The following is a 19,622-nucleotide window of genomic DNA, read 5'->3' on the forward strand; positions in this document are numbered from 1 at the left end:
ATGACGTATTACTAAGATTTTACACAGAATTTTTGCAACTGCGCTTTTGTAACATTGTAAACATATAAAAACACACAGTCCAGATGCCTCTAAAAAGCCGTTAAAATTACTCGACTTGCAACCAATTTATGTTCAGCATGCAGTAAGTTTCATTATACCGTCGATTACAGGCACGTGAACTGATATAGATCATAATTTTTGTAACAAATTGATATTTATCTGATCAACGTGTACCGTACAGTTTATTAAAATCATCAAATGATTCGTGCGCGTGTGTATATGTATGAAGTGGTCCCCTCCCTTATAAAATGTCTTGTTTTCGGCTTCTTTCATTTCTTTCGTATGCGTTTTTTATAGGTAATATTTTTTCTTATAATTTTTTTTTACCTGTAATCCTGAAGGGTAAAAAAAAGTGAGAATTATACCGCCTGTTCACTGGTGGAAGGGACGATGATCAGTTCGGGTATAAAAAGAGAGTGGGAGCGTTCGGTGGAGTTTTTATTTTGACAGTAACAGTAATCACAGACTGACCGACCAACCGGAGATTTTTGTTTCACCTTCGAGTACAACCCCCCGAACTCGACAATTTCAATACGGGTCCCCGTTAAATTTTTTAATTTATAGTGTACTACAGTTCGTCGTTTATCGTACAGGTGGTCAAGTTTCATCCAGGGATATTATAATCTCATCAAAATTTTGCCTGTAAGTATTATCCTTTTTTTTTTATTGGCTACGTGTAATTTATTATTAATTTTAATAACTTTTCAATGATTGCCAGTTTTACAATTATTTTAAGTCGTCTGATTCATCTTAAAGCAAATATCTTTATTTTTTTGGAGTGTTAACTAGCAGTTAAAAAAAAATATTATATTCAATAAAAGGAACTACATTAATTAACAATTATAATAAATATCATTAACAGTATTAATTAATTTACAAAATAAAAAATTTTACAATATAAATTTATATGTAATTTAGAAAGAAACTTCTATAGTTTTTTTTCCTCTATTACGATATTTTTCTTAATATTTTTATATTTTAAGATAGAAATTTAAAAATTAATTTTTATAAATGTTTTTAAGAACTGCAATCATTTAATATTTTGTTGTCACTTCTTTAAAAAATTAAAAGTTAAAAATATTTGGTGATTAAATTAAGTATAAAATATCATCAGGTTTTCCAAAAGAGTGAAAATTTGAATTGAAATCATTTATCAGAAAAGTGTTGTTATAACAACCACATTTTATATCTTTATCATCAAAAAATAAATTTGGCTCACGATTAAAGTCGAGTGTGATAAGAACAAAAAAAACGGTTGATCTAGGCTAGAGTCATAATTTGAAGTTAAGCAGTCGTCCCCCTATTCATGAAGCATTACTTTTCCCCAGGGGGCCACCAGCGACGTTATCTGCGAGGGGCACGTTCACCGGTAGGATCCGTTTAGCTACCGTACACGTTCAGCAGGTAGCGCAAAAATCTTCAACAATGACGTGAACCAGATGTTTTTTTTTTTAGATAATACATGTTGAAAAAGAGAGAGGTAGTGGGAGAGAAAGAGTGAGAAAAGAAAAATAAATCCTGACAAATATAGGTATAAGCATGTAACACAATGTAATATAGTAACGATAATAATACCGTTCAAGTTTTTTCATTGTACTGATGATATTTTGATGAACTACTAGATGAAAAAAACCAGGTGAAAGATGATTTAAAAAAAGAAGCAGAAGAAAAGATTCGAAAATGCTACTGGTGAAGGGTGTGTAAAAAATTCTGTTGAAATGCCAATTGTCGTGTGCCACGTAAAAAATTCTTTAGGGTAAAATATAATGGTTTTTAAAAACGATATATATATATATATTGTTGTTCCATCATTCACCAGTATAACCGTTATCTTCTATTAATTGCTACCGTAGACACTAAAGAATTCTATAGCAGCATCTTAACCGTCGTAAATTGTGTATTGTCCAAATTTTTTTTAAGTGTGAAAAGTTCTTTATTAAATACTAATGATAATTAAATAACAATAATAATTGAATTTATATTCATTAAGTAAATAATCAAAGCGGATGAGATTTTTTTGGCTAGCATAACAAACTTGTATTTTCTAATAATTTATATTTATTAGAACGTTAAATCAATTATTTATTTTAACTTTGCGAAACTACAAGCATACATAAAAAAGTAATAGAAGGAAAGGTAGTGTATATTTGTTTGCTTTTCCACGTCACTTATAAATAAACAGAACAAAGCTAATAAAAAGCAATTTTTTTATAAATAAAATTTATAATTTATTACTTACAATTAAAATAATGAAAAATTTTACCGTTGAACAGAATTATTTTGTAATAATTATAATTTTAGTTGATTTTAACGTTAAAAATAACTTTTCATTAACTATAATCATAGGTGAAAACAAACTAGTCTCAGAAAATAAAAAATACAACATTTCTTTAAGATTGAATTTCTTAAAATTAATTTTTATAAATTTATGAACAAAAATGATTGAAGTCGCAACATTGATTAATTTATTGTTGAAGGCATTTATATACCTGACATCCCCATTATTTAAAGTTGAGTTTTTAGTTTATATTTTGTTTATTTAAAATAATGAATAGTACGGGGGAGCCGGCTGTATAGTGTTTGACCTGTTCAATGGCATATGACATGAGAATAGGTGGTGTTAAAGAGCTGTAGAATTAATTTCGCGTGGTCGAGGTCAACGACTAGCTAAACTGTTAAGCGCGTGTAAAAAACGCATTATTATTATATTATATATTATGTTACATTGTAAGGAAGGGGGTAAAACGATTATTTAAAATTTTAATATATAACCCAGACTGTCCATACTTGCTTCAACGACTCAATTATTAATGATTGAAGATAGACATTTCGTTTTAATTTTAAAATAATTAAATGGCAATGTTTATAAGACATGGGATCAATTTGAAAATTGATATGATTTGTATTATCAATGCACAAAAAAAAAATTTTTTTTGACGTCTTGCATATTATTTGCAGTGTAACTACATTGAATTAGCTCTTGGGTTAAATCAAAAAATCTTTTATCAATATACGTCCAATAATATTTTTGTTATTAGTTGACCATATTTTTTGTTGATTAAAAAATGATTTGTAAATTCTATACATTTTTTATTTTTCAAATATAAACAAAGATATATAAACAGATAACTATGATTCATTTGACAAATACTTTATTAAACGTAATTCGATGATGCATTTGTTGATTTTACCCAATATTATTTTTTAGTGTATTTATAACTTAAAATTATGAGCAGCATAATAATTTATTATTTACGATTTTAATATTGGTTTTGTTAGTGTCACTAATGGGTGGCTTCTTCTCTCAAATAATTTATATTGAATTACTCTGTGCACATTTGCTTATTGTTCTAATTAAGAACAGATTGTAAATTTCTTATAAAAATAAAAATAAAAAAATATTCGTTTTGTAACAATTATTCAATTTACACCCATAAACCTACAAATTTAAATTGTTCATTTAGAATTGAATTTAACATATTTATTCTAATTCAGCACAAGACAGTATCGTATCGACCTGTTAAATTAATATTGAAGTAGAACTTTAAGTTGAATTAAGTTAATAAATATATATTAATGATTTAGTTAATTGAAAAAAAAAACTAACTTATTTGTAATGAAATAGAGGTAAATGCATTACTTAGTAGGTTTAAAACTGAACAGTTAAATCCCAGAAAAAGTAATGTGTTACTTAAATTTTATTAATTTTTAATTGTATGTATGAGTGCGGTTAGTCTGAACACTCGAGTGAAAACTTTGTTTTATGTTTATTATTTCTATAACATTAAAAATCTTTCATTTAGTCCAAATTTTTTATACATAGTGATAGTTTACACTTAAGAACTATACATTAGAACATTAGGGGTTCTTTTCAGGAGTTATCACATGTGGTTGAAATTAAAACAGATGTAGGTTGTCTCGAGTTTCTGATTTTAAAAATATTTCGCGTTATTTAAAGTAATATTTTTTTTGAGGGAGGAATACATTCTAATAAGCAATATTGAGTAAAAGAACACCCTAACCCACATTTATATAAGTAATAATTTAAACATGTTTTAAGGGTATCACATGTCAAAACGCTAATGAGTTAAATTTTTTGCTTAAATTTAAATTGATTTTAGTCTATTAAAATTTGGGATAATTACTTTTAACTGAATAATTTATCAGGTTTTTGGTAATTAAAAATGTTTTGCACAAGAGACCTGGTGCTTAAAAGTAAGAAAAAAATAACAAGTAATTGACTGATATAAAATATTATATAGTAGGTCACTTATTTTTTTTTTATATTTTATTTATACACTATTTAACTAAATAATAAAATGGTATTAGGTTACCTTAGACATTTGTCGATAAGTTTATTTGAACATTTGAGTTATCTGAATTGATAATATTTAATTCAATTTTTTAGGCACTTTCAGATTTGTCTCTGTTTTTTTATTGATACTTTTATGTAAATGGAAATATTTTCTTGTTAAAGTTACATATTTTGTCTACTCGAGGTTGAATTTTTTTTTATTTTTAGAAATTATGAAATAATTTTACAAAAGTTCTGAATTATAGGTATTAATAAAAAAATGAGATATTCTATTTATTTAAATAATAACTAAAATATGTTTTTAGAGTTTGTAATAATGCCATGAGAGTTTAATCGGAATTGCTTTGGATGAAAATGAATTATTTCATTGTCAAGTATTTGTATTAGTGTAAAATATATTTATATATATACACTCCCGTGCCCGTAGGATCTTGTCATGAATTAATTTTAAAAGTGTAGAAAATCTAGTGACAATGTCAAGAGGGGGTTAATATAAACCCCTCATTGCTAATTGTTGCAATGTTGTTAACAGTATATGACTTTTGTGTTAGTAAAAATTTATAATAAGCCAAAATTAAAGGTTAGGCCACTGAGAAAATCTATACAATTTTGTAAACGACATCTATGTCGTTGGAAAACATGATTGTTTGCAATCACCGTGAATATTTCATATAAATTTAATTTATCATGAAATTTTATGATTGCCTTTAATTAATTAAAATGATTATTAATTTAGCAATGTATATATTAAATGTTAATTATATAGACATTGTTATTTATTACGAAATTACTGATAGGATAAAATGATATTAGTACATTAGATAATAAAAAATTCATGATAATTAATTTATGTAGTTAACAATACATAGTATGTATTAACTAAAATTTATATTTTATCATTAGAAATTAATTATTAAACTATTATAACTATAATAAGAGGTACCTTCTTTAAATCTCATATTGGAACCATAATAATGATAGAAAAACATAACTCATTCCATATTTTTTACTATTTTACCTTTGCACTGGATGTTTTCAAACGTAGACACTATTATCCATGTTCATAAAATATGTTGGAATTTTATCAGTTTGATTTTTGCTCGTCATCAGTTTATTGACATCTAATCTATTCGGTAATATGTTTAATTATATATTATTTATATGGAAAAAAAAACATGAAAACTCTATTATCCAATGATAATTTTTTATAATATTGAAGTTTAATTATGTGTATTAAATGTTTACTAGAATTTTCGCGAAACAATTCAAAGAAGGCAGATACTTTCTAGTTTCATACTTGTGACATTTCAACGACAGTTTCCCCATAGACCAATTATTGTAAGTGATTACTACCTTTGCATTGATAAAATCTTATGGCCATTAAATCCTAGAATATTTTCAGAATGAATATGCCATGAACAAGATATGCAAAAACAATTTTTGACCTATCTCCCACCCCTAAATGCCCCTACTTAGTAACTTTATATTTATATCGCACGCACGAAACGTGCATGTTTTGGCAAAACGGTATGAAGTGCATTGCGTTTTTACAAAATGAACTATGACGTGTACGTTTGCATGTAGTGCAATTAAATCCGTGTGCTTGTATAGATACGTTTTGTGTGTAATATTAATGTGGACAAAACTACGGCAATTTAATTATTATACAGCCAGTGTCTTATAATCAAAAGTGCTTATTAAGTAGGGAAATGGTACGTACAGGTATTTATGCGTCTATAAGAAACTTAACTTTTAAATGAGGTTTTTATTGAAAACTAGTCTGCTAGAAAATTTAATTAAAGATGATCAAGGGATAAAAAAGAATAAAAGGAAAATGGAACATAAAATGCCTTATATTTTTAAATAAAATGTTTTTTTTAAGTTACAAATTATGCGTGAGGCTTTTTGTAAGTTTTGTTTAAAACATATTGTTAAGTTTTTCATAAATTCATCTGTTTATTTCTTCATTTGAATATAATTTTAATTAATATCAATAATTGTTCAGTATTTAGTTTTACTACCGAAATCCATAGACAAATTTATTTATTAACTTATATCAGTGTGGAGTTATATAAAATTATGATTTAATATGAAAAATATCAATTACCAGCGGTGTTATTGATCACTTGTAATTTGATTAAAGTATTTATGAATCATAGGGTAATTGTCTAAAAAAAAATTTTGCCTTCACTAAATTGAAAATTTTTAGATAACTCGAGATTAATATAGATACATTTAAATATATTAATTTATCATTTTAAAGAGAAAAAAAAATAGATATAAATTTTAGTTCAGTATTATATTTTTAATTTTAGTTCGTCTAAGATTTATTATGTGATTTAGTTTTTAGGGACGCATTAAAAATAAAATTGGTATAGAGCCAAAAAAAAATTGTAAAAATTTGACTTATAAATTTCTTGAAAAAAATATATATATATTGGGTTTACATTATACATACTAAAATAACTACTTGAACCAGTGAAAGTAAATTTTTTATGAAATAATTTAGATATTTTTAGTTTGTTGACAATGTTGGAAAATTTATATATGTAATATTTTTCTTGTGTGAATTATAAAATGCTTCACTACTAAGAAATATCATTTTCGTTAGGGTATTTGTACTTTCCAAACAAAGAAATTAAAAAATGGAGCACTTTTAACGTTTCCAATTGTGATGTGGATTTAATCTATTTTTAGTTATTTTCAACAGAAAAAATAGCACTTTTAAATATTTTTACTCAAGAATTTCTTTGAATGAACAGAAATTAATTATTCATTACACTTGTAGATAAATATCAAATTATTTGAATAAAAAATAACGAGCGACAACAATTTTTTTTAAGAAGTTTTGTTTTTTCAAAACCTATCATCATATATTTATTAAGTAATGTTCTCTTGCTAAGTCTTAGTTAACTTGTTTACAGTAACAAGTATGATCTTTAAATTTGATTCATTCTATTGAGGTTTAGTTTTTTATCAAGTATTATTTCATTCTTTCGTTCAATACTGGTAAATCAAAAACAAATTTTACTCTTCCTCTACAGGAATACATTAATTTGTCTAGAATTATTTATATATCCCCATAATGGCTCATTGCGAATTTATTTTTATAAATTTTCACCAATGAGTATAAAAATTATCTGATGTAATATTTCAGTCGGCGCAAAGTTGAGCAGACATTTTTCCTTTATTACGATATAAAATAAAATAGCTACCCTTATAACAAATATCAATGTTATTTCATAGAATAGAAATAATAATACCAAGTCTTTACATGATTAGGATATATTTACTGTTTGGTATTGATCGCTGAGTTTCGTGTGGGTATTCATATGGTCTGAACTCGGTTTTATTAAAAATATCAAATGATTATAAAATTAGGACAAGTTACTTATATTGTATTCGTTGTATTTTATACAATCTGCTGCATTGTTTGCTAAATATGAGCTTGGTTATTTTTAGTTCCGACACTACTCTAATCTTGTAATAATTACATTTAATTGTTTACAAATTTTTAAACGCGATTAATTATTAGCAGGACTAATAATTGTATCTTAGTATTTCGTTGAAATCTAATTGTTTATAATTCATTATAAATTTTTGGTCTATTTCGTTTGCAGTTAATTTGTAAGTACATTACTGAAATTGAGTATCTATAAAGTATAATTAAAAGGGTCAATGATATGTAACTATGGGAGAATTATCAAGGTTGATAAAACACGTTACAGTACAAAGGGTACCAATGTAATGACATTGAACGACAATATAACAAGTCCTACTGATGATATAATTTCAGCAATTGCTTTTTATTAAATTTCCATAATAATCCTATTATGAATGTATTTAAATTAAATTTTATCTTATTAATTCATATTAAAATTGTGCAGATTTTCTTAAAAACATATAATTTATAAATATCAACCAATATTTGAAAGTGAAAGGCTGTACCCCTTGTCCAGTTTTTTGGAGAAATCTATTTAAAGTTTTCCACATAACTCCACATAAAATGTCATAAACACTACAATATTCTTATACTCTTTTATAGTTATTATTCACCAAATTTTTGTTGGCTTGTAGAATTACTAATTTTCAGTCCGACCGTAACCTAATTCAATTTTTATAAGAACATCATTTCAACTCTTAGCATTTGGAGCGTCTATTATTTTTTTCGTTTGTCATATTAAGAACTATTAGGCGCGTTAATGTTAAATTATGATTTACCCATGACGAGTATTATGTTCACCCCGATAGAAACAAAATCACAATTCGAATTGGTCTAAGTGCATGAAAATTGAAATAAATAATAACTGTGTAGTTTCACTCCGTATAGATTTTAAGTCGAGAGCATCTTCTGAGATCATAAGTTATTTAACAAATTGACCCTGAGGCACAGACAATGGACGAACATTTACACGCATAGTATACACTGTGAGTTTATGTTGTAAGTGTTCATTACAATAAAGTGGACATACAGTGGTGGGGGTGATGAAGTTACGAAGTCGAAACGGATGCACACGTGTGCCGCTTGGCGACAGAATGCCAAAAGTAAGAGGAGAAGGGCGAAGAAGGCGTTTAAAATAGGAGACAATAACGGTGTGCAATTTTTCGCGATGCATTTTGAATTTTTTATTTTTATTTCATTGTTCAGGTATTATTGGGGGAAATCCACTGAAAAGGAATAATGACATTTTTTACATGACCGTATCATAATTAATAATATTGTATTATATAGCCGTTTGTGCGTATACGTTTATAGACGACGGCCGCACTAAGCTGGACATGATAGCGAACGGACGGGAAAACACCAGTAACGGTCTGCCGGCTGCCGCGTGAACGTCCCCGACTTAATGTATGTGTACACCTTATGACGACGACGACGACGCCGCCGCCGCCGCCGCTGTTTCTGAGGCCATCATGAGCGCTAGACCTCTGACACGGCTTGTATTTGCTTGTCGGCTATAGGACGTGCACAATTTTTTTCTAAATCCCATGTTACGTTAGGCTCAAAATACTACTAGACCGCATAGAAAATTTCTTTACTGATATGTATGCGCGAACGGATTCCCGGCGTTGCGATTGATGCCGGCGAATGAATATATTTATGCGTATAAAGCTATACTCGTACTTTTCAGGGTATTCGATTAAAGTTCGGAGATAAACCGTGGACAAAACGAAAACAGAGAAGATTTTGATGCGTTGGAAGATGCGGAATTTGGCGGTCGCCACGCTGTTGCTGGTAACCGCTAATACGGTGCTGGCGGCCGGCGGACGGCCACGTGGCGTGGCCGACCGTCAGCAAGCTTATAGTGACGAGCAGCCCGAAACGCCGTCCGCTGTCCAGTGTTCAAGTTGTTTGGCTCACGATCAACTCAAGTCGCTCAGTATAGAGCTCATCAAAGACTCGATACTCAGTAAGTTGGGCATGAAGCGTCCTCCAGAGTTCGGTGGACGACGGCCGCCAAAGGTGCCAGCCGACTTGCCGCCGCTCAAAGATCTCATTCACACTTACAACGACCTCAGCGGTTCCGTGGTGGTGCGGCCGCACATTCGACACAAATCGCACCATTCCGAAGCGTCTGGCGATAGCTCGGACATGCAAAGCGACGAGGCGTCCAGATACGCGACGACCAAGTCGCCGGGGACCCCGTACGTGGACAGCAGTGATGACGACGACTACCACATGAAGACGCACAAACTCATCGCATTCGCGCAACCACGTAAGTAAACGTCATTAATTTACTGTATTTATATTTGAATTAACGGCTTAACTACAACGATACTTAAAAAAAACGCTGACTCTTCAAATTTCGCCTTGACCTTGTGTGATATCTTGTTGTATAATCAATAATTTGCTGACATCAATTGATAGTAGGTTTTTTCGTATTATTTTTATGTTTATTTACACTTAAAGTAAGCCACAACACTTATTTAGCACTCACTTGTAATGTCATTAATTAGTAATTAAATGATGACACTATTTTATTTGAGTGTTAATTATATTTCATCTGATATTATCGGCTTTTTGTAATAAGTAGGTTACTTCCGTAATAGTCTGTGTTCAAACGATGCAACAAATATCTCTTGAAACATTTTTAGTGGGCGATTTCGCCGAACAAGTTCATATAGAGTGTAATATAATCATACATGATTAAACTTTCGGTTTCCGGTAAATTCGCTAAAAAAATTATTCGGACCATTGAAAATATTAAAAAATAATATTGAATTTTTATCTCCTCTGAGATTGTATCAAGTTCATACGCATAATAGATTATTGAAATGTCACCGTTTAAAAAGTATTAGATTCATATTTCTGTTGAATTATTCAATTTTTAAAGGATTGACTGGGCTAGTTTTTTTCATACAGGTTTTTTCTAGTAGCGTTTCTCTTTGGTCATTGACGTAATAAAATGTCCGAATGTTTCCATAACCGATGTATGCACATAAATTTGTTGGCAGAACATTTGTTGGGTGTTTGTTCGTTATTTATCGATAAGTATATAATAGTCATTTGTTCGTAATAACTTATCGAGTGCAAATAATTGTATTAAGTGCTTATTAATAACAGCAGAGTACAACAGTATTTATTATTATTCTTTTTATCCAAATTTGTTTAACCGTTGTTGACTCGTGTAGATTTCATTGTTTATTGTTTGTGTTAAACAATAAGAATTGTACCTAATCGTTTTTAGTGACCACTTGGTGTTGACTCGAGGCCGGTGATAATACACGTATTGCTTAAAATTTAAATCGAAAACAGTAAAGTGCCATTCGAAATAGGTTTTCTGTTATTGAGATCTTTGATCCCGCGCACAGTTATGGCATTGATTTTGTCGGTAGTGTAGGCGATTGGTTTTTTTGATTATGATTTGGAAGTACATACGATACGTGAATTTTTGCGAAACCGAAGTGTCAATACACTCGATAAAAACGATTATTATGTTTTCGCATGGAAAACAACAGCGATGGCGGCGGGGTGGGGTAATTATTTACTCGACCGTTTGACCGGCTGGGCAGACACCTTTGTAATATGTACGTGACTAATTGAGAAGCGTACAACAGCCTTCGGACGCGAAAACGAGAATAACCCGTCGAACAACGCACTCGGTTAAATAGGTTAAGGGAGAGGAAGGAACGCAATAATTTAATGTAAAATAATAGCCGTCTGTCTAATTAAAAACTGTAACGAGACTATCGTATTTCGCGCGGCCGTTGAACGAAGCTCTACAACATTACGCCGTCACGGTCTGCAACGGGCCGCTCGCTGGTAACGTACACCCGAACGCCGCTTACCTGGACTCGTGTATATCTACACGTGCACTTGACGAATTTTACAACCCAACAGTTAATACCATTACATAACAATGGCTGAAATAACACACTTACGCGACACGTGGAAGGAGATGTGAATATTGATCTATAGAGTTTAATGCACCCGATGGCGGCGTTTTGCAAATTTTATGAGTGTTACACGTAAGTGCAGGCACCCCTCCGGTCGACCCCTCGCTCCCGCCGGCGGCGCGCACTCATACGCGCGCACCGGGCCCAGGTCAACGTATCCGTGCGAGGGGAAGGCTTTTCACCCCAATACTACCACGTGGGCTGTGTAGGCTCATGTAGAGCTTCGGTCCGTCTGCCAGAGTGATGCATCACCCTACCTCGAGCGTCACACAATGGCTAGGTCAGTTTTTCACGTACAAATTTGAACCTGTTTTTGAACGTAACCATGTGTAACGTTTGCGTCGCGTGTACTCGTGTGAGTAATCGACACGCATAAGAAGCTCATTGACAGCCCATTTGGCATGCACTGTTTTTTTTTTCATGTATATAATAATTATGCGTAACATTAAGCGGCCTTTTTTGTCACTCATTAGAATTGGAAATCCATTTATTTATCAGTCGAATCAAATTCGCTAAGACGTTAAAAAAAAAACACCGCATATTAAATAAAAAAATTTTTAATTTTCGCACGCTGTTTGTTAATTTAATAAAATAAGCCGTTTTAGAACGATTGGTAATTGCATGTTATTTTATTTTTTACCGTTTTCAAAGGTAATAAAAATTCATTACTCGGGTCAATAATTTTACTTTTAATTTATTAATATTAATGGTACATTTAACATGCTATTAGGCCCGAGGACCTTTTGTAATAATTTTTCGTACAAGCGCAATTGAAAGGCTCGAGGTGGTTTGCGTTCACATAACCAGTGTTCGATTTTTGAAAAACTAGTAAGAGTACCCGAGTGATTACGAAATACGCATTTCAGCAAATTCCTTTACTCCGCCGACATAAAAAAAAAAAATGTTCGTTTGTATTTCAAGTTTTGTTTGTGTTCAATGAATCGGCGAGCTGGTATTTCTACAATTTATGAACCATTTTTTCATTCAACTTTAAAAACTGTTGTGAATAAACGTTCAGCACGATTTACTGGCTCTATGAGCGTTTTTATGGTAAAAAAAAAATTTAAGCCAGACATTGATGTAGTACTGTGTTCTTGATAATGAAATGAACGGACGACAGGTACTTAGTCGATTCAATATATTCATAACGACGGCCGCAATAATTAATAACGTTGGTACGTTTATTGTGTCAGACGTCATCCGTACGAGATGTGGTAAATGTGAACACGGTGATAAATGTGTGCGATAATGTTTGTTGGACGTGTTTTACAGTCGTTACTCATTTTTATTACGCATTCGAAAATACATCACTGCACTGGCCGGTGCCTACGGAATGGGGTGGAAATTGTTCGTCAAATTGTTAGACGTACCGCATCAATACCGAGTACTGAATTATAGTGTATTTGTTCTGCGTACTGTCAATTATTATATCGATATTTCTCAACGAGTTTAACCTGTTTCCCCTGTGTTATCGCATACAAACAATTTTTTTCATCAAATTCGCCATTGCGGTTTCTGCCGAGATCGTGTTTTGTTTTTGAAATCGTAATGGAATAGTTTTCAAAGTGCGATTCGGAAGCAAACACCACTTGCGCGTCATATTTGAATACAGTGAAACGCTCGTACGTTTTGCCCGATGGCCGTGTGACGTGAACCCGACGATTTTAATAAAACTCAAATGTTGAAGCTCAACAAATGCACGCGGGGGATGATATTTCGTGGGAATCGGCCCCCGGGGTAGGATTCGATGATGTTCATTTAATGGATTTAATGAGATTTTAATGACGGTGTGTTTCGTTGTTAATAGTAACGACTAAAAATACACACGCACACTCGCTCTTACCTAATATGTTTTATGTATTACACTCATTACGCTTGTATAATAATAATCAATTACTACCACCACCGGCTTTGTCGGGGGTTGGTTTTTTTTTTCTTCGGTTGCCGATAGATCCCACGACGCCGAAACTGCGGAACCATCATTTGCTGTATTTCACATTTTCTGAGAAAATATGTCAGCACAGAATAACCAAGGCGATCCTGTGGGTGTACAAAAAACGCTCAACCGCTGAGTTGCACCAAACTGAACAGGTGATCAACATTGAAGTGAGCAGGATTCATCCGGTCATGATGAACCAGCTGTTGTATGTGACTAACGTAAAGGTAAAAAAATATTAGAATTTTCAATCAAAACGATGTTGTGATTATAATAGATTAGATGCGAGAAATTTGAACGCGTCAAAAAAAAAAAAAAGATCAAAAACAATCAGAAGTATGTAGAGTGTTCAGTAAGTAAAGAAAACGGGTTACTATTGTTCTTATTATGAGTAACAATTAAACTGTTTCCTTACTTTTTGAACACCACGTATAAATTTGAAGTGTGTAGCCTTGTAGTAATAATAGAAGATAATAAAAAATGATAGAATAAATATAATAACAGGGCTTTTAATTATTTATATATATATAATTTTATATTTTAAAGCAAATTTATAAAAATATGTTTTTTACATCCATATTAATTGTATAAATTAGGTTATAAGTGATATAGTTTTTCACAAGTCAAACGATTGTACAAGCTTACAAATTATGTTTTCAAACATATTTATAACGTTTAACGAGTTTTTAAAAAATATCCGATTAAACAATTTGAAATAAAAATATTTGATCGTAAATATCATTTGTAGTAAGACACGATACATTTTTATTATGCTACACGCTCATTTTCAATCTCGAAACTAAAGAAAAATTTGATATAAAATCACCCCTAAAGTATTTTTTTTTTTTTTTTTTTTGTATAACATATACGGGAAACCTAATAAAAAGGGCAACTTTATTGGACGTATCAAATAAAGTTTAGAAAAAAAATGAAACTTATATTTTTGTCTTGTAGTTTGTAGTGAATACGACTGAACCAAGTTGGGTGTCCATTAACCTACAGAAACTCATGTCCGATTGGTTCAAGACCACGGACGCGGCCAAGAACTTGACGCTTATGGTCCGTGCAACTTACGCGAACGTAAACATGACACACTCCAAGACATCATTTGTTACGGACGCCAGGAGAAGAGATGACATGACTGAGGTACGTAGAGTTTTGTTACTTTGTGTATTGTAAATTTCGGGAAAAAATGTACAGAACACTGGTCCTCGTTGTTAGGGAGTGCGATAATAATCTTTTTGTTTGACGGTACGAGTAGAAGGTTAGTACGCTTAATTGCTTAGTTTGAATGAAAAACGAGGGGTAGCAGAACAGACAACGAGCGGGACGGTGACACAAAGAAGATGGCGTAACTCGTAAAAATTGTGGTGTTGGTGGTGGTGATGGTGGTGGTAAGGGGCAATTTTTTAATTTAAATTATAACGAACACATAGTTGGATACGGGTGTTAGTTCTACAACGATGAGTTGGTACTACATTTATTAGCATTTTTTTTGATAACGCATGATTTAATACACTATTTATTATACCTGCTCAGTAACACATGTTTTATGTTTTTTATGTGTGAGCACTCCGATGACATGTCAGTTCAATCGTTAATCTTAACGCTAAACGTATTCGCGGCGTAAAATCACGAATGCAGCACATGTACACGTAACAGAAATAATTCTAACGTATCACCCGAATAGTTTAGTCACGACTTGCTGTCGTAGGTAAGGACAGTAAAATAATTTTGACCGGAAGTTGTAAAAGCTGTAGGGACAAACGACCGTGTTGTAATAATTATTATAAAAACCAATGGCCAAATAGATAAACGTCGCTGACTCCCGTAGTTACCGAGTCACGCACGTTTAGTGTATTTGGCAATCGCGTGTCTTCTCTAATCCGATTGGTCCATGCTCTTGTTAGATCCCGTACTTGGAGGTGCATACCCTTGACGACAGGCTGTCTCGAGCCAAACGGAACACGGGCAACGGGCTAATTTGCAACGAGACGTCCGTGGAGGAAACTCGATGTTGCCGGTACCCGCTAACCGTTGATTTTGAAGAGTTTGGCTGGAATTGGATTCTGGCGCCCACGAAGTATGAGGCAAACTACTGTTCCGGTACGTGCGACCCGATGCTGTTCATGAAATACCCGCACACGCATCTAGTGCAAATGACCAAGTTCGACGTAGGGCCGTGTTGTGCGCCACGAAAAATGACATCCATATCTATGATTTACTACGACAGTAACCTTAACATTGTTTATGGTACGGTGCCTGGTATGGTTGTGGACAGGTGTGGCTGCAGCTAATTACGCACGTTCGGTCACGCACTGTAAATCATTCATAAAATAGGTACACACATTTTCAAAACGGTAATAATAGTACTTAACTCGAGTACAAAGTAAATCAAACAAATATACTCGTACACGTATCGTACTTATGACACTTTGGTAATTATGTGACTTTTTTTTTAAATGTCTACAGATAACAAAATCGAAATATTTATGTCGTGATTTATTTTTTTACGATTATATATTGTGCCACAAGTATATATTTTATTTATTTGCACAGTGTTTTACTGTAAATATTTTCTATCGTATATTTCATTTTTTACTACATTTTTTAAAATTAGTTTAAGTTAATACCAAACTGGAAAATGTATGAGTTATGACAATTGTAAATTAAAATCTATAGTTTTTTTTTTTTTCATTAATAATGTACCATAATATGACGTCCAAGTAAAAATGATGAAATTTTTTGTTACCATGTTGCATATTTATTAATTTTTTGTTTACTTGGCAGTTAAGCACTTATTCATACGGATTTTATTTAAAATGATAATTTAAAATTGAGAAATTAAAAATCGTAACATTAAATTAGACTTAATTAACATGTGTGAAACATATCTCAGGTTTGAGATATTGTAATTAACGTTATCTAAAAATATTAACTTCTCATCTAGTATTTAAAACTTTAATGCAAATTCACAACAGCATGTTTAGCTTAAATAATTTTAAGTATATTTTTTAATTTTATATTAAATAATGTATACGCTTCGTTTCCTCGAATTTAGCTTAATGATATCAAATAGATAATACAAACATTTGGCATAGTTTCATTATTTTATTAAATCAAATGTGATTGTGATGTAAAAACAACATTTTAGTTCAATTAATTTTCTGTATATAAAATATGTTTAATGTTTAAAAAAGTATAAACCAGTCACAAAATAATGCGAAAAAATGTTTTCCAAAGATGTGTTTCCTTTACAATTCATTCAGATGCCATTGTGTAAGAACACGTATAAACTCGGAATGTTTCTGCTCGATAAAGTTTAGCGTGAAAATAAATTAAATTCATGTAATTAACTCTGTATCTTTATTCATTACGGTTAAATAGTAATATATCATTTTCATAGTTTGTAGATCTTAGAACATATTATATTGTTAGTTTTTAATATTATTAGAGTAATATTGCACAACGACTGATTAATAATAGTGCAATAAATATGTCAATTTGCTTACGAATTTATTTATATATTTAATGTCTCTGTATACATAACAATCATTAAACAATTTAGTAAATAAAACGAATTACATATTTTATTTCCTATTAAATTGCAAATAATATATTCTCCGTGTGACTCGACACACAGGTGTATAATCCGAAACTAATTATGATTCCTTCTACTTAACGTACAATTCAATGTACTAGGGTGTTGGTATTCGCACTGCGTAACCGGATGGTTGGTACCCAGTTAACGTCACCCCAGTGCGATGTGCATGTGGTGCGTCTCACGATACTTAAATAACAAAAATATTGTGTAAATCGTATATTTTGCGTAGATCCCATACCTGGTGGTGTACATGGAGGAAGGGCGGCGGTCGCGCGCTAAGCGCAACGTGCTCGGTTTAGACTGCAACGAGAGCTCACAGGAGTCGCTTTGCTGTCGGTACCCGTTGACAGTGGACTTTGACGACTTCGGTTGGGACTGGATCATAGCGCCAAAGCAATACGTGGCCAACTATTGTTCCGGCGAGTGTCCCATGGAATTCCTTCAGAAGTACCCTCATACGCATCTTACGCAACTCACCAACAAGACACACATGTATCCGGGTACAGGACCTTGTTGTGCGCCTCGAAAAATGTCCTCCATTTCAATGCTCTACTACGACGAGAACATGAACATCATTTACGGACTGCTGCCAGGCATGATAGTGGATAGGTGTGGGTGTAGTTAATTGCGCGCAGCCGACATTTTTCACTAATATAAAACACGTTGTTTTTAATTTTAATTATCTAATCATTCGTCTAATCGATTTTACATTGTAAAACGACCGCAATGGCTAGGGCATTTACTTTATCATCGTCTGTTTAGTATACAGTAATTATTTTGTGTATATAAACTATTATTATAAAATGTTACCGTTAATGTATATAAATCGTTAATTTATAAAAAAAAAATAGTTGTTATAATATAAAATAACTTAATAAAATATATTTAGGTAACGGAAATAGTATAATATATATATATTTTTTTAATATTTTATTTAACTACAAAAATAGTAACGAAATTCTTTGACCGGAATTGTTTTATCAATGTGAAATGTTGGCATCGACTTATCCTTTGAGACGTTTTTAAGTTGTCTGTACACATCTAAAAAATCACATTTGAGATTCAATCCAATGAAAATAGTACGACGCAAATAAAGATATTCGATAGCAAATTTCAACTAATTTTAAAAACTTTTGGGAATCGAATTAATTTTCATNAACTAATTTTAAAAACTTTTGGGAATCGAATTAATTTTCATAAAAATATTTTGTTCATAAAAATTAGAAAAATAATCTTATGTAATTTATTAAACGTGTCCGTTAGTTATAAAATGATTAATTAAATAGTCGATTTTATTTAATATAATACTAAAATATTATCAGTACATTATATCGTCACCTAGTTCAAAACTATTTAAACTCACAAAAAAAAAAAAAAAAATGTTAAAAAAACATATAAGGGAGTTCTTGATTATATTTTTTTAAATTTCTGAAAAATGTTTTTTTTTTTAAGTTATAACAGTTTTCATCTTGATGTGTGATATATAGAAAAGTACTGTTTGATTATAATAATTGAATTGTGACAAAGGTGACTTTTGATCACATAATCTTCATGTGAAGGTTGCTAAATTAAAAAAATATTTATCTTACAACGATTTATTAACTAGTAGTGTTTATTAATGTGATAGTTATTTACGTTTAATATAAAATATTTAATAGTTCTTTGAAAATATAAATAATCTGAAATTTATTTAAACTTTACATGATATATTTTAGTTGAATACATAAAATTTTTGAATGTAATTCATATTCTACTAAAAATGTTATGATGGACTCGTGATAATTAGAAATGTATTGTTACTTAAACAAATAATATAAGTTATTTTCAATTTAACTTAAATTAATAGCAGGTCGTCTAGTTAGTGAGTTAAATTATGATTAAACATTACAAATTTGTTATTGTTACTAAAATATGATGAATATTTTTCTCTGATATATCGATGAATTTATGGAAAAAAATCAGATATTATCCACAAACAATTTTTAAAAAACTGTTATCGCATATAAATATTGGTATTTTATATATCGAATCTAATATACTATTTTTAAAGGAAATTATGTCTATATAAAAAGTGACCTTTTACTATTGTATACTTATAAAATTATTTGTGTTAAACATTGTAAATATATGATAGGTTAAAATATGTCTTTAGATTTATAAATAACGCAAATTTTAATTATTTAATGATCCAATAATTAAATTTAACAACATGTACCTTTCATAGTTAATCTCATTGTTTATTAAACTAAATCATTTTATTTCGGTAAAAAACAAATATTTGTATGTATTATAGCGAAATTGTTTTGTTT

At 30.9% G+C, this 19,622-nt stretch overlaps 1 protein-coding gene across 5 annotated transcripts; it reads left to right on the forward strand.

Moving 5' to 3' along the window:
* Window positions 1-459: 459 nt before the first annotated feature.
* Window positions 460-18,212, forward strand: LOC126895188 (growth/differentiation factor 8-like). Of its 5 annotated transcripts, XM_050666784.1 has the most exons (6): window positions 460-702; window positions 5,624-5,713; window positions 9,508-10,092; window positions 13,725-13,936; window positions 14,664-14,855; window positions 17,543-18,212. In XM_050666784.1, the coding sequence occupies exons 3-6, from the start codon at window positions 9,567-9,569 to the stop codon at window positions 17,936-17,938; spliced, it is 1,326 nt and encodes a 441-aa protein (XP_050522741.1). In that variant the 5' UTR covers window positions 460-702; window positions 5,624-5,713; window positions 9,508-9,566; the 3' UTR covers window positions 17,939-18,212. The 5 variants fall into 5 exon arrangements, with proteins under 5 accessions (XP_050522741.1, XP_050522739.1, XP_050522742.1 ...); XM_050666782.1 differs by lacking the exon at window positions 5,624-5,713 and having other exon boundaries at window positions 463-702; XM_050666785.1 differs by lacking the exons at window positions 460-702; window positions 5,624-5,713; window positions 17,543-18,212 and adding exons at window positions 5,893-6,087; window positions 15,620-17,536.
* Window positions 18,213-19,622: the final 1,410 nt, after the last annotated feature.

This window comes from Daktulosphaira vitifoliae, unplaced genomic scaffold (genome assembly GCF_025091365.1).
Source record: "Daktulosphaira vitifoliae isolate Bord-2020 unplaced genomic scaffold, ASM2509136v1 Scaffold_1, whole genome shotgun sequence".
In the NCBI taxonomy this organism is placed as follows: Eukaryota; Metazoa; Arthropoda; class Insecta; order Hemiptera; family Phylloxeridae; genus Daktulosphaira; species Daktulosphaira vitifoliae.